The sequence below is a fragment of the Nicrophorus vespilloides genome, unplaced genomic scaffold (assembly GCF_001412225.1).
Source record: "Nicrophorus vespilloides isolate i.1.1-1 unplaced genomic scaffold, Nicve_v1.0, whole genome shotgun sequence".
Lineage (NCBI taxonomy): Eukaryota > Metazoa > Arthropoda > Insecta > Coleoptera > Silphidae > Nicrophorus > Nicrophorus vespilloides.
Genome location: NW_017099418.1, coordinates 44,892 through 60,689, shown reverse-complemented (window position 1 = coordinate 60,689; position 15,798 = coordinate 44,892). Strand labels below are relative to the sequence as shown.

General features: G+C 33.1%; 1 protein-coding gene across 2 annotated transcripts in view; it reads left to right on the top strand.

Moving 5' to 3' along the window:
* The window catches only part of LOC108564499 (BAI1-associated protein 3), a 43,585-nt gene that overhangs the window by 25,778 nt on the left and 2,009 nt on the right, over positions 1 to 15,798 (top strand). Inside the window, exons 2-7 of one of the 2 annotated variants that reach the window (XM_017923570.1) lie at positions 12,740 to 12,832; positions 12,955 to 13,233; positions 13,289 to 14,020; positions 14,081 to 14,745; positions 14,801 to 14,913; positions 14,976 to 15,786. In XM_017923570.1, the coding sequence (XP_017779059.1) occupies positions 12,762 to 12,832; positions 12,955 to 13,233; positions 13,289 to 14,020; positions 14,081 to 14,745; positions 14,801 to 14,913; positions 14,976 to 15,786 (2,671 nt within the window). In that variant the 5' untranslated portion in view covers positions 12,740 to 12,761. Of the gene's footprint in view, positions 1 to 12,739; positions 12,833 to 12,939; positions 13,234 to 13,288; positions 14,021 to 14,080; positions 14,746 to 14,800; positions 14,914 to 14,975; positions 15,787 to 15,798 lie in introns of both variants that reach the window. The other variant, XM_017923569.1, reaches the window with a different exon arrangement.

Here is a 15,798-nt window from a genome sequence, read left to right as displayed (position 1 = left end):
TCTTACCAAACTCAGAGAGCGGTTCTCTGACTACTTTTCAGATCTTGATGTACAAACTGTGAATTGGGTTGTAGATCCTTTTCAATGTGAAATTACTAACATACCAGAAGAACCTCCAGGTTTGGCAGAGGCAATTCTTGAACTTCCACCCAATACTGTATTCAATTTGAGACCAAAACAAATTTGTCGTCTTTTTGGTGGTCAAAGGCTGCAAAGGCTTTCAAAATTGCACATGAGGAGGCGGTAAAAAATTGCTGCCATTTGCAACAACCTACCTTTGTGAACAAGGCTTTTCCACTCTAATGAACATAAAAATTAATTCAATAAATAATGTTTATTTAAAATTTACATTGATTGTTTTCTATTCAGAATGGGGGGGGGTAATATCGACTAACGCAATAATATTTTGGGGTAATGGTTAAAAAAGTTCCCCGACCGCTGACTTAGATATATATTTGTAGTAGTTCCAACTGCAAGAAATCTGTATGCCTGCATATTTATAAGACCAGTAATTGCTTCCTTCCGTTTCTCTAATTGAATATCTCCACTGCATCCCTTAAATTGTTGTATTATTTTCATTTCCGACGTTTCTTTCAAGTCTCCTTTTAATATGATCCCTTCCTTATTTCCGCTTCCCTTTCATCATAAAACCCTCGCATCTTATTTTTAATATACTCCTTACTTATCAAACTATTGTAACAATACTGTACTTTAAATATTACGTCTTTGTACCAATTTGATATATATACTTAATATAACAATGCAACAGATCCAAAATCGTATAAAATGTTTTGATTTGTTGTGTTGCATTACAAACATTTACGAGCATGTTTACATTTCATTGTGCAGCGAATCCATTATTTTAGATGAAAAATGTTTCCCATCGGACATTGGATTATGCTTAACGCGGACATAGCAAACGTTTCCCTCGGGTTTCGACTCTGCGTATTGTACGATCACTGATTGGGAATTGCTTAACGTTGTCTATTACTCTTGTACACCGAACGAAAGATCAATAATCGCAAATAATTCAAGCCAAGTAAACGTGTAACGAAGAAAAACTACAGTTGGACATAAAATATACATTAGTTCGAGAAACATTTATCAGCATTGTTTCATCAAACGAAATTGATGTTTTCATGTCTTCTTCCATTTACAAACTGCAAGAGTGCAGCTGGGCGTTTCCCCCATGCGGAAAAGGGCGCATCCGGAGCGCAAAATAAAATTTAAAAAAGTTTTAATTTTCTTTCCACTTGCGAACGAAAGAAGTCCCAATTCGACGCTTGACTTCACTTAATTCCTAGACAAACATTCGTCTCTTGCATGATTTTATTTTTTTGAAATTTTGCAACATAAAAATTAAGTGAAAAGAAAGTGTGCAAATACACATGCTAATAAATTCTCATCTTGTTATATGCACATTCAGTATTTCACTGCGTAATATTCTCGGTCTCCCGGTTTTTATCGTCCATTATTTCCTTCCGCTCTGCCCTTTTTTAATACTTTGCACAAAAAAACTGTTCTTTTCACTTTATGAATGCTGCCTCGTTAATCCCACGGTTAATTCCTTCATCATTTATCGCATCCCTCTTTAATCAGTCTCTTGTTTATCCGTACGACGTAATTTTCACACATTTTTTTATACACCATACTTCTATACCTTTGTAATTAACATCCAATTCATTGCATAATTTCATTTTTTTTTAATATCAGCCAAGTTTACATGGTTTTTCTTTCACTTTATACAGCATTAATTTACTTACAGACTTGATTACTATATAGCATCATATCATATTTACTTCTAAATTTACAAATCCTTTCATAACTGTTCTTATTAATTTTCTTATAACAACTAAAAAAAATGTTCTTTTCTATATAGAAAAAGAATCACATTATAATTTTTCATTCGCTGAGATTTTTTGTTAGGTTTCTCCAGCCACCTCAAAAAAATCTTTTGTTCTTAATTTCCTTAACAAAAATCTTCCTATTTTAACAAATCCTTTCACATCTTGCAGTTTGCAAGAATGAGAGGTTTTGGTTTTGGTCTCTCGAAGACAATCTTTGTTGCCTCTCTCCGCAGATCAGTAAAAATCTAATTTATAATCCCACATCGTCATCTCATCTCCCCGAATTCGCATCGTTTCCAAATAATCAATTCAGCTTTCCATGGGAAAATGTCTGTGTATTTTTTGGATTCCAAATTAAATTTTAAAGGTCGAAGTAAGTCAAACAAACAGAAAATGATTACTAAAGCAAAATTAGAAATCTATTATCAATTTGAATTCTGCTGATCACAGTAATAAAATATTTATTTGATTTTATTGAATTTATGTAAAACATTCTTACTATAAAATTTATAAATACAACATAATCTCGTATAGTACGGATAATTGATTCTGTCAATATTCTGACTGTTTAAAACCGGACTAATCGAGGACTGAGTATATAAAAGAAAAAAATACGATTATTTGTGCATACAAAATAATGTTTTGTAGACATTTTTTTAAATTTATTTTTATTTCGTTCAATTAAAATTTTGTTCGTTTTGAAATTTTGACTATAGTAAATCCGGACTGATCGAGGTATATTTTTTTTATGTCGTGTAATTTTATTCACAATCTGTTCATCAATGTGAACAATGAGTAAATTTAAGATCGCGGTTGACATTAGGTAGGTAATCTTTCCCGGTGGATAATTACCATTATGATGATTTGATTTTTTTAATGCTGTCGCCTTGTAGGTTAACTTCAGTAGTATATTGATGCTTTGCGGTTCCACTATTTCCTTTCACTGTGAATCTGCTGCTATCCTTAACACTGTCATTGTACATCGTCTTGGCTGAAAGTCCATATGCTGAAACTCGTTCATTTGACAGTCCATCTGTGATAAACTATGGCCCTATTGCTGCAAGCACTGAGAGGGCTCACAAAGGCTTGATCAGTATTGGAACCTGCGACCACTAGCACGTGTAAAATACAATAAAATACTAAAAATATGTATTTTTACGTAAAAATCAAGAAATTTACTAATTTGTTTTTTTTATTATTGTAATTACACCATTCAACATTATAAAGATTTGAATACCAGATAAATTGGGTAAACTGAGTAAGCACGAAACCAAAGAACAAAAAAAAAACAAAATCACAAGAAAAATGAGCTTTGCGTGCTCTGAACGATAATTATTACTAATAATTTTCGAGAAAACTTTTTCTCTCGCATTTACATAATTCATTACTTATACAATTTTGTTCATATTTGAACAATCAATGAAATACACATAGCTTAGTTTTATTCAAAGTGAGAAAAATAAAGATAATATTAAGACTGCATTATTTTGTTAAAAGTAGATAGAAATGAAATGAATAATTCTGACAATTTCTTGCTTTAATACTTTCTTAAACGTAATTTTTACCTATATTTTTAAACTACAAAATATTCAATATTTATATTTGAATTAAGACCTTTTCTAATTTGTAAAGGTCGTTAATAAAAGTAAAACAGTAAAGATTTTTTCGCTTGTTCTTTTGTGAAACAAAATATTAATTTTACGATTCTGTCTTGCTGCTACATAATGATGGCATAAAACGTGTCCTTCCAGTATAATTTCATTATAATTTTAATTAAAAAATATATGTGCCATGTGGAAAGTTGTGAAATGGAGCATGAAACTGTCTATACTTTCGTGTTCAGACACGACGATTTACGGATCGCCGTGTCTGAACACGTGAGTTTGTTTTCTTGCTGTTCTTATTTACAACTTCAATAGCTTATCAGCCACGTGAGCATCTGTAACTGTATATTACATACAAGACAAAATATAAATTCTCTTAAGAAACTGACTACAATCAATAAAGTCAGTTTTCTCATTTTCAGTTCTGACATTTATTATAATACAAATATGACAATAAAATAGAAATGGAAATAATATAGAATTTGTATATGTTTACTCAACTAAATTGATTTTGCAATGTGACTGACTGTTACAAAATATTATTACTAGATTGTAGGAGAGATGAAAAATATTACCTTTTAAATGGAACGTGAAAAGCGAGAAGTGAATTCAATTTGAACGTATTACAAAAACGTCAGTCTCATATGGCGAAAAAAGAATGGAAAATAAAGGCCAGACGCGAAGTAAACCTTAGGTAGAATAAAGGCATTGTTAAAAATTGTGTCCCACCATACAGATACTAATTTCAGATGTGGATTAAACGTGAACGTTGTATCTTGGGGCCATGTAAGTTAAAGTAATTTAATGTTCCACTTTACAAACTGACTTGTTATAATATGAATTTGTGTGTATACCCGGCGCATCCACCGTTTATGTATCCGCCGTGTAAATCCAAGATTATCGCAGCAGGCTGATTCCATTCCACTTTAATCTAAAAAAATGTTTTTTTATTTCACGAAATGTTAACTTTCAGTATTGATCTCTGAACATATTTTTTTTATTTATATACAAATATTCACATTGTATTTCATAATATATATTTTATGTCATTCTTCCTGTTGATGCACCTCTGCTGCAGTCATTTTAACAATCTTAAGGTTGTGTATAAGCATGTGTTTGTGTATTGACAACTATATTGTTCTTCACGATTGATAGATCTTTCATATGTAGGAGTAATCTGTTACCAGAGAATGTCTCATAACGTATATGTTATTTTTTTATGAAGTTTACTCTTAATTTTTTCAAAAGCTCAACTAGTTCTGTATTCTCTGACTTCTTCTTATCTCTGACATCAATAATGATGTCGTTGATCATGAATGGTCTGTGTATTCGCTCTACATGTTTGTTCACACTTATTGATCCGTCCATGCATTTTAAATATTAATGATTACCTTTTGGAGTTCTTTTGTTCATTGATGTGTCCTGTCAAGGCATGTCTGTACATGTGTGATCTTTTCTCCCACAATTCTGACACTTTGGTACCAAATCAGTGGTGTATGTTTCAGCTCTTTGTTCTCCTCCAAACTTTGTTGGTTTTTGCACTCATCTATTGGGTAGTTTCATGTCTCATTTCCAATTAGAACGATTATTTCAAAAACATAAATAATTTGATTCAATATAAAAAAAAATGTGATTATTTACATTTGTTGCAATCAATTTTTGAATGTAGAACGTATAGAAAATAATAGATAAAATTGATTTTATAGCAAAAACAATTTCTTTAAATCTTAACGTTTGTTTTGATTATTTTCATTATTATGTAAGCAGTTTCGCTAATACATTTTTATTGAATAGTTGTTTTAATTTTGTTTATTATTTTACAAGTTGTTTTTTCAACATATTTTTACCGAATTCTTGGTAATAGTGGAAAGAACTAATAAAATATTGATTGTATAAGAAAAAACAATTTGTTTCCATTATTTCCATTACATTTAGTTTTTCAATTATATTTTTAATTAATCGTTAAAGAAATGTTTGTTTGTAATTATTTTTATGACTTTACAAGTAGTTTTATACTGAATTATTGTCAAAAACATTGATTTTACATAAATAATTAGTTTTAAAATAAATATTTGATATGATTATTCTTGTTGTGGATCAATACGAAGATCAAATAGGATTTATTCTTCAACATAAATCATTTAATACAAAATAAATCTGTATTATGTTATGTTGCGAGTAATTTTTAAACTAGATTTTTAACAAATACTTGGAAACAATGGAAATATCAAATAACAAGGAACTAGCTGTATGTAGGTTGTAAAAAACGCAATAAAAGTGGATATTTCATAGAAACAGGAAACACGACGATACAACTTACGATTTTTCGACACACTTGAGGCGATATTATTTTACAAAGTCAGAGAATTTTTCAATTTAAAAGAAATAACATGATATATTTGTTTAACATAAAATTAATTTGCAAAATTTATTTATTAACTATAAACTTTTATTGTTTGACATTAATCCATTATTTATAGCTGACAAATAAAGTATAAATCATATACATATAAATAGATAATCACAATCCACTTGAAACGGACAATAAAATACACGCATCTCGTTTATCATTTATCAATCTGAACGACAAATAAAATGTGAAGTAGTTTCCCATTTGCATATTGTAGTGGTCTTCATTTCTACCGCGGAGAGACCCAATTTGTTCTGTCAAAGGGCACGGAATTAAATGTGTTTGTAAGGAGAAGTAAATTGGAGAGGTTTTCAGTAGTGAAGGCGCAAAAAAAATCGTAGAGAAATGCTTTATGAATAAAAGAACCGAATTGAATGCGCATCGAGTTCGACTTCGGGAGATTAATTTTGGTGACCCGAGGATTTTTGCTTTAAGGCCGCGGCGATTCATCATCGACTTTTTAAGTTTTCGATTACCCGGCGCATTCACCTCACTTCGGATAATTACACTTTAATCTTCTTTCGTTTTTTCTTTTTGCTCATCCTAATATTATCATCATATTTCATTATAAACTTCAGTAATAAACTTATGAAATGGAACTTAATTTTCGCATTCGCGAATTTTTCGTTATTTATAGAATTATTAATCGTGGAAATCGCAAGGGTGTTTTTTTGTTGTTGTTGAAAAAAAATACTGAAAGTTTGATGAGCTAATAACGCGTTTGCGAATTCGGAGCGCATCAATATTAAGTCCGGAATGATGAATCCCGGCCATCAAGAATAATTTATTACGGCGTGTGTTTGATGCGACGATACACACGGCTCGATGTGAAATTTCAATTACTTTAATGGATATATTTGGGGGATTGCTCGACTGGCGCAAAAGAAATCATCAGTCACGTAAATATATTTTTTTTTAACTTGTATTGAACCAAAAATAGGATACGTGTATTTATTAATTTATGTAACCTGATTTTCAACGAGTACAGTGGAACCTTGCATAACGAGCATTTCGCATTTTCTTAGTTGTAAGAAAAATGACTCGTGTAACATGCAATGTTTCGCATAACGAGTGACGATCAGAAAAAAAGTCCTGGTATTAACTTGTGTATTTTTTAATATGTTTCACTATACGAGTAAAAATTCGGAAATTTTGGAACTCGTTAAGCGAGGTTCCACTGTACTTTCTTTACTCGTTTTTGCTTTTACACGGTTTAAAAAAAAATGTATGAATTTAAGCGCAAATCTCGACAACCATCGTCCAAAAAATTATAAAAAATGGTCAATAGGTTTCAAAAATATCGATGAAGAAGATCATAAATATTTAGTTTTTCTAATAGAAGATTTGGAAAACCTAGGAGTAGCAACAAACACAAATAAAATGAAAGCAAAATTATAGAAGTTTCTGCCGAAAAAAAATATTTATTATTTTTAGGTTCCACTGTATTTTGTTTTAACACATCAATTCGTTAATGGAGGTACATCTAGAAAGTCAACAATTAAATTACAATAGAATGCGAATATCAAGTGGGTCACTCTGACCCATCCCTAGTACTTACGGGCTAAACAAATATAGCAAGTATTAAAATATCTTCGAAAAATACTACTCTAAACAAGGAACTAAAATGACAATTAATTTTCATATTCATGACACCCAAACTTTTAGGATATTGTCTAATTATTGCAAAATTTGTGCATTATCCAATAGAATTTGGAAATATACTTTAAGAAGATAAATAGAATCTTTTTCAGATGAATTAATTTGCCATTACTTATAATTACGATACAACGATATAACGCTTTAAAAAAAAGACAGTTTTGTGTTTAGTGAATCCAGTTGTGTGTTAGAGCGCTCCATAATGGATGTAAAAAGAGAAAATTCGAACATTCTTCAGTACCACTACGACCAAGGGGAAAAGCGGAGCAGGCGATTGGTTCTAATGTTTCCGTTCTGATAATATGGACGTCGGAGATGAGACACACTTTGGTAGGCCAATCGAAAATGTTGATAAAATCATGGAAATTATCGAGTTGGACCGTTGCGAGAACTTATTCCAAAATCGTTTGGAACCATTTGCATAAGGCTGGTCCCAAGAAGAAGCTCGATGTATGGGACAAATGTCGTTGAGATTACTATAATTTGAACATGTCTGGGTTATTTAGATACGACTTGACTACTCCGTGTGCATTTGAAATGTTAGTAAAACAGAATACATTAAATTATCGTATTTGTTATAATTACAATTATTTATGAGAATATTCTTAATTTTTTAAGAATGTCTAAGAAAAAGAAACTTTTTTCTTTCATAAAAACCTCTTTTAAAATTTTAAACCTTCAAAACATATATATAGGACGAACGAAATTGCTTAATCTTTAATTTCATTATTTATGAGTATCATTGGTTGGTGACCCAAAAAAGGAGGCGCATCATTTATGAATGTAAATCCGGAAATGCTAAATCACGGTCGGGCGTTTGAAATTCGCAACGGACGGGGAGTAATTATTAATGAGAATAAAAAACGTGGGAAAACGGTTTTCTCTGGGATTTAGTAAAGGAACCCACCCATAGCAGTGGTTAACAAATGGAAAGAACAAACAAACAAAAATGTCAAATCTGCCGGGGAACGTAAGGAAACAAAGAAAACTTATTTGTTTTTTTTATTATTAATTTGAGAGTGCGCTGCTTTCCCGGGGGAAGTCGAGGATATCGATTGTGTTTTTTCTCATTCTTCTCTTGTTTGTTTATCGGTGGCGCGATTGATTAATTTCCAATCCCATTACGTGATATTTTTAGTACAATGAAACAATCAATTCTTCGAAATCCTGGACTTTTGTTATAATCAGTCTAAATTAATGAAATTTGTATTAGAATGTGACGTTTTCTAAATTTATTGAACTTTTTTTTAATTAGTTAATTAATTTTTTATTTTAAATTTATTTATAGGTTGAATTCACTTCTTACTATTTGAGATTTTGAAGGCTAAAATTAAAAAAAAATGCTATTTAAAATGGAAACGTGGAATTTAAATATAAAGCAATAACTCACATAGTGCGGATTGAAAATTTATCTTTATGTGAAGTTTTAAAGACCTCGATTAGTACGGTTTCAAATATCCGCATTGTAATATGTATTTCTATAAGTTCTTTGTATTAAAATTTTAAAAAAGATTAGTCAATTTTAATTAGATTTAAATTATTAATTATAATATCGGTTTTGTATGATTTGCTGCAATTCTGAAATGTAATGCAAAGCGTAGAAGCATGAATTGATTTGATTGTACTAAATATATGAATAAATAAGCCGATTTGCATGAAGTGCTTACATTTCCAATATCTGGGATAAATACATATGAATAGTTAATCATAATTCCTACATCTGTACGTATTATCAAGTTTAATGATCATAATCCTTGTTATTATATCAAAAATTTTGCAGAACATGCTCATCGTTAATATTACATACATATTAGTTATGAAAATATGTATTTCTAAATTGTATTTCAACGAAAATACTTGTTTTAGAATAGTTGAATTATTTCGAAATTCACTAGTATAAAATAAATAATCGTTTATATTTCTATATCAATACTAATATTTATATGTTTATTACATTAATAATATAATAATGATATATCGAAAAGAAAGTTCTTGAGAAATTAACTAAATAAAATAGATTATTGTTTAATGTTAATTATGTGATATAACTTGTAATATTCTATGATACAATTTGATCTACACCAGCGATTCTCAAACTTTTTGGTTGCACTTAAATTTAAAAGGATCCCAGAAGGGTATTGGTAAAAAACATCCCGGATTGATTTGTTATCAATGACATCTACATTATTAGATCTACACTATTAGATTTAAAAAAAATATATTACTAATTAATTTGTTATGTGTCTCTTTAATAAAACTTATAGTAATAATAAAGAAAAGTAAATTGAATAACAATAAAGAAAATTATTTATAAAATATGAATTGATTTTATATTGAAACGCAAAATGCAAAATAAACAAAATTTAGTTATGTCACAAAAACAAATTGTGAAATTGCACAAAAACTGAAATTACTGATTATTGCAATGAAATAAAATGTTTTAAATGGAAATTGGAAATTCCATATGCACAGGCGAAACTCGGAAAAATAAATATTTTATCGGGTCCGAAATCCCGAATTATACGTGCGGAATAATTAACACGGCATCGAAATAATGCGTCAAATGAAGCGCGATAATTAATTTAGAGAAGATCTGGAAAATCCAGCCGGCGGCTATTGAATATTGTTTTGCATCGAACGCAATTGTTTAATAATTGAAATTAAATGCATTTATCTATTTTTTTCGGTCGATCTATCAGCAAAATGCAAATCTGAATCAGATGGGAGAAATACGGCACGTCCCGTCTCCTGTGTCCTCCTGCATAATAATTTTTTTGTCACTAGATAATTTAATTAAATAAACGAATTGACTGAATTAAAATATCGAGTTGTTGCAGTTTCACGTGCATTTACATATTTAACAAAAGGCTGATAATGAAATATTAAATTAAATAAAATAGAAATGCGTATAATATACAGTGGAACTTTACTTAACTAGTACCTCGCATAACGAGCATTTCGCTTAACGAGCAAAATGAATTGTAAGAATAATAACTCGCTTAACGAGCAACGTTTCGCATAACGAGTGACGATGACAAGAGAAGTTACATAATTTTTAAAACGTGTGTTCACATATTATGTGAATTTTTAAATAATTATTTCACTTACGAGTAAAAATCTGAAAATTTAAATTGTAATAGTTCTTTAGAATATATTTTAATTTTGCTCAATTAAAATTTAATTTGTTTTCAAACCGGACTATAGTGAATCGAAACCAAGGTATAATTTGTTTTTGCGAAACTTCTGTGTTTTATTATAATGTGGCGTGTATTATCGAAATACGCCACATTATATAAGTGTCACCGCTACAGAATAAATGTCAAAGCTCCGTCTGAAAAAGACTTAAATGTCGATTTTGTCGGATGTGCATCGTGTCACCGTTTTTTTTTTTCATAAAATATGCAGTATATTTAAACGTTTCTTAAATATATAGAGACTATACAATAATTGTATTTTGATTACATCATTTGTTTATGTGATTTAAAATTAATAAAAAAATATATGGCATATTGTCAATACCTCTTTGTTAATTATTATTATATAATTATATATTTTTTAATAACAACAAATAAAAAATAACTACAATTAATAACTTATAAAATTAACTATAGAACCTTTAGATTATCTATATAATAGATAATCTATTATTATAATTAGATAACATTCAAATCTGGCGCTCGAAAGATGATAATACACAAAAGGAAACTTGTTATAAACAAGCTCATCAATTGCAAAAACAGGCCAATTCAAAGTTAGGAATTGGTAAGCAACAGCCAGACTATAGATTCGTACGTAGCCTAATTGCAGAAGTTTGTTTGTGGAAACTGCGAACATGAAAACTGTGTGTAAACATATTATTCCTCGATAGGAAATATCTCGTGTGATAGACGTGTAATGTTGTAATACTGTTTGATATTAAGTTACAGCTATCAATAGCAAAATATGTATTTTTATGCAATTTTTGAGCAATCTAAAACTTACATTATCGTAACCGGACTATGCGAGATATAGCTGTAATAACACCAAAATCTTATTTTAGTATTAAAATATGTTGATTTATGAACCTTTCTTATTAGTATAACTTTAAGATAATTAATATAAACCAAATTGATTGTTAAACTTGAACCAGTAAACTTTTTTTTTCAAATACACATTTATCTTATAAAATATATTTTTCTATTTCGCTACTATTTTCAACACGTACCCGTTTCTCAAAGATTTTCTTCAAAAATATATTACTCTACGTTGGAATCAATAACACTCCCTCCAGTATTATCATATTCTACATTCCCCTACGAAATGCACCCCAAAGGTATCATCTCCCTTGCTTCCCCTTCAGCATATTGCCGAATCATGTAAACTCTCTTTTTATGTTGGTACACTTATATCGCATATCATGAGAACATCACGAATGTTGTCCTTCCGTAATTTCAATCGATTTTGCAAAAATATTTATGTTAAAGTTATTCTGAAATAAAAAATAAACTTGTTTAATTTGAATATACAGACTTCTACTTTATTTTTATGCTGCAAAAGAATGAATGCAGAAGAATTATAAGTGTGCTAATTACAGGCAATTACAGACTTTATCTTGAGTATTCTGTCAGATGTGTATCTGTTGCTGTTTTCATATAATAAACTGTTAAAGTTTTAATGTACTTTTTTAAAGTTATAGTTCAATAATAACGATGATTTTATGCAGGCAATCTCGTTGATCAAACTGCCAAGGAAGTGTTGCTAAGTGGTTTATTTTATGGTCTTAAATCAGTAAAATGCGGACATAAAATTCATACAGAGTCCTGTGCGAAAGAAAAATGTAAGGCATAATAATGCAGTAGCGGTGTACATGATGATAAAGGATGAATGAATAGATGTAAGAATGTGAACTGAGTGGGTTCACGAACGGGAAATATTTCATGAGTGATATATGTATGCTAGGAAGTTCTCTAGGAATATTTGTCGCCGACGATAAAATAGTAGATATATCTTGTCGGGATCATAAAATCTTTGATATCCATTAAATTTGGTCACGCAAGCGACAATGGAGTATTCATGGAACGACTTCTTCGTCGGTAGGATTTACTTTATCTTGCATTACAGGCGGAAAGTCCTTCAAATACGTTATAAATTGCCAGCGCGAATTGAAGATCCATAATATTTTATGTAACGAGCCTAATTAGACGAGATCCTAACACGTACCCCTTTTTCATTTCTTGTTTCAGCTCCTCTGAAAACGAAATAAAGATGAGTTTCTTTAGTTCGCTGCAGGAATATGTGAGTAATAGCGTAGCAGGACTAAGCCTTAGCCCAAAAAGGTATTTAACAAAGTTATATTATATATATTACATTAACACTACACCAGATTCAAAAATGCACCCTCGACACTGCCTAGCGACTGTTACAATTTGGTTGTGGATTTTAGATTTTCTTTGAGCAGGCAAGAGCCGGATACCGGAGCCACGACGCCATCCTCAGTAAGAAGCGCTTCAGGTGACAGCAACACACCGGGATTCCCGAAGGTCTTGCCTGCACCAGGTGCCAGCGCTTTGGTGCAGAACCGTCGACGAACCCTCGAGTGTTTAGCGCCAGCTCCGCCGATTCGCAGAGCCGGTTCTTTTCGTCAACGCACTCCGAAGACAACACCGGACAGAAGCACTCAATCCTTCTGCTGTAGACGACAATCCTGGCCTGAAGTTGATCAGCAAATCAATTCTGGGTAGACTCCAACCTGCACTCGCTCACTCTCAAATTTAATCAATCTACCTTTTTAGCGTGCAAGAAATTGATGGATCGTACTTTGAAAGTTTTACGGCTCTGGCTTGGAAGCAGGAGAACCGAAGACAGAGTCTGCTAAAAGATAATGAGAATTCCGTACCGGAGCCAACGAAGGAAAGTAACTTGGGCATAGTTCCCATGGATTTCAGTTTATCGCAGAGCGAAAAGGAAAAACTGTACATTGAGATGCTGTACACTATCGCAAATGCAGTCGGCGCTCCAGCTCCTGGAGGACAATACGGTCATTTCAAAGAGGATCTGTATCTTTACGGGCAAAGGGCTTTTACCATTCCACCTGATCGTCACTACAGAATGCTGCATTTGGCAGGGGAGGAAAAACCCCCAATCGTTGTGCTGAGCGTGGTCATAATGGAAGCGGAAGGTTTGGAAGCTAAAGACGCTAACGGATTCAGCGATCCTTATTGCATGTTGGGAATTCAACCCGTCGATGCGCCTTCTTCTCCACAACCACAGCAGCAATCATTACCTCCTAGCATGCCGGGAAGAACTCTCTCAGACGGCTGCTCAGATGGAGGATCCCCGCAGATGCTTGGTAATCATGAGAAGCTAAGGAAACATCATAGCTTTAAACTGAGCTTCAAGAGAAAAGACGGAAGAATGCGCGAACAGCGCGATTCCATCGGGTCCGCTCTTCCGGCAAAATTCATAAGGGCAACATCCGTGAAACCGCACACCCTAAATCCCCGTTGGAACGAAAAATTTAGATTGTTAGAAACAAACAATAAAACTCTTAATTAATTAATTAATTAATTTAATTTTGATTACAGCGACATAGACGACATCAACAGTGATTCATTGCATTTGGATATTTGGGACCACGACGATGAAAGCTCGGTACTCGAGGCCGTTAGTAAATTAAACGAAGTTCGAGGAGTGCGAGGACTGGGGAGATTCTTCAAACAAGTTTGCCAATCAGCGCGACAAAGCTCTCAAGACGACTTCTTGGGATGCGTAACAATCCCACTTCAAGATATCCCATCGACGGGTTTAGAAGGTTGGTTCAAACTGGAGGCGCGTTCTCAACGGAGCTCCGTGCAGGGGCGGATCCGCTTGAAGATGTGGTTGTCGACTAGGGAAGACAGAGGGATTTCTGAAGAGGATAATTGGACGGAACTCATGCAGCATGAGAATTTGTATGCCACGTTTATTGATTACGAGCTGAGGAACTGGCATAAGGAGCCGTGGACATGGAGCGGGGATCTGCCAGGACCAGCACTGACTATCCTTCATCAGCACGCTGTTCAGGGGGATCTATCTAATCTACAAACGGCCATCGCGAGATTCGTCGCCGCATCGAGGGTTTATCTGAAGACATCCCTGGATCCGAAATGGATGCTGCAGCTGTTAACCGACGTGGAATTGGCCTGGTCCAGCTCCAGCTTAACTAGAGAGGAGGAAATGTGGCTAGCAGAAGCGTTCACTTCCATCCTAGGTCTCAATTACATTGCAGCGTTAATCATTTTAACAACAACAATTTCTAATTACAGAAAGATGGCTTCATCAATTAAGGCACCACAGGCAGCTGTTTCCTGCCCTTCATACGGCCTCCTTAACGCGATTGGAATTCGTACTGCGGTGCTTGGCAAACCTAACTAATATGGTTGGTTATTGATTCATCGAAAATTTGATATTTTTTATCATAATTGTTATTTGATTTGATAGAAAGCGTTTTGGAAATGCTGTCCATTTAACAAGGAAATTCGCGGAGAGATCGTAGCAGCCATCCGCAAGGGGACTCCGGAATGGTTTGGAAATCTGAAAAGCAGCATCGTTAAGGTGGATGAATATGATAATGCATTCGTCGAGTTCTGCGCCGAAGTTTACGTCCACTTGGAACACGGCCTCTCGCATTACCATCCACTCTTCGAAGGCACAAATGGTATTCCGTATTTCAGCGTTGTATTCAAGCAATTAGATAAACTGTTGGCGGATGAGGTTATCGCTTTCTTGGATCAAGGGGACCACATCAGCGTGACGTACACCCGTTTGATTTTTGCGGTGTATATGGAGGTCAAAGATCTTGGATCTTTCAATCAGCATCTGCCATCCGGTGGTGACCACAAGCTGCTTCTACCGAAGTGCTACGAATGGTTTGAACCATCGGTCAGCTGTTGGTTGAATGTGTGCAAAGGAAAAGCCTTGCAAAGAGTACGAGCCTCTGTCGAACTTCAAAGGCCGTGCGTCGGGGAGAAATTCGTAAAGCACAGTACATCTGCGGTCGACGTGGTCGCAATGTTCTGTCAATTAAGGGATTTCTGGCGATTGCTTCAATGGCCTAAGGCGCATTCCATCCCACTTCTATCCCAACTTCTAGATTGCATTTGTTCCGCTTCCCTTCTTTACGTGGACATGATTTACAGAACACTGGTGGAGAACGCGTATTTCGAAAGGCTCGGACCGTTCAAACTGTCCGACGAAATGTGCATTTCCGTTAACAATATCGAATACGTTTTCAAATTCATTTCCTTGCTTGGTAAGTTTTAGT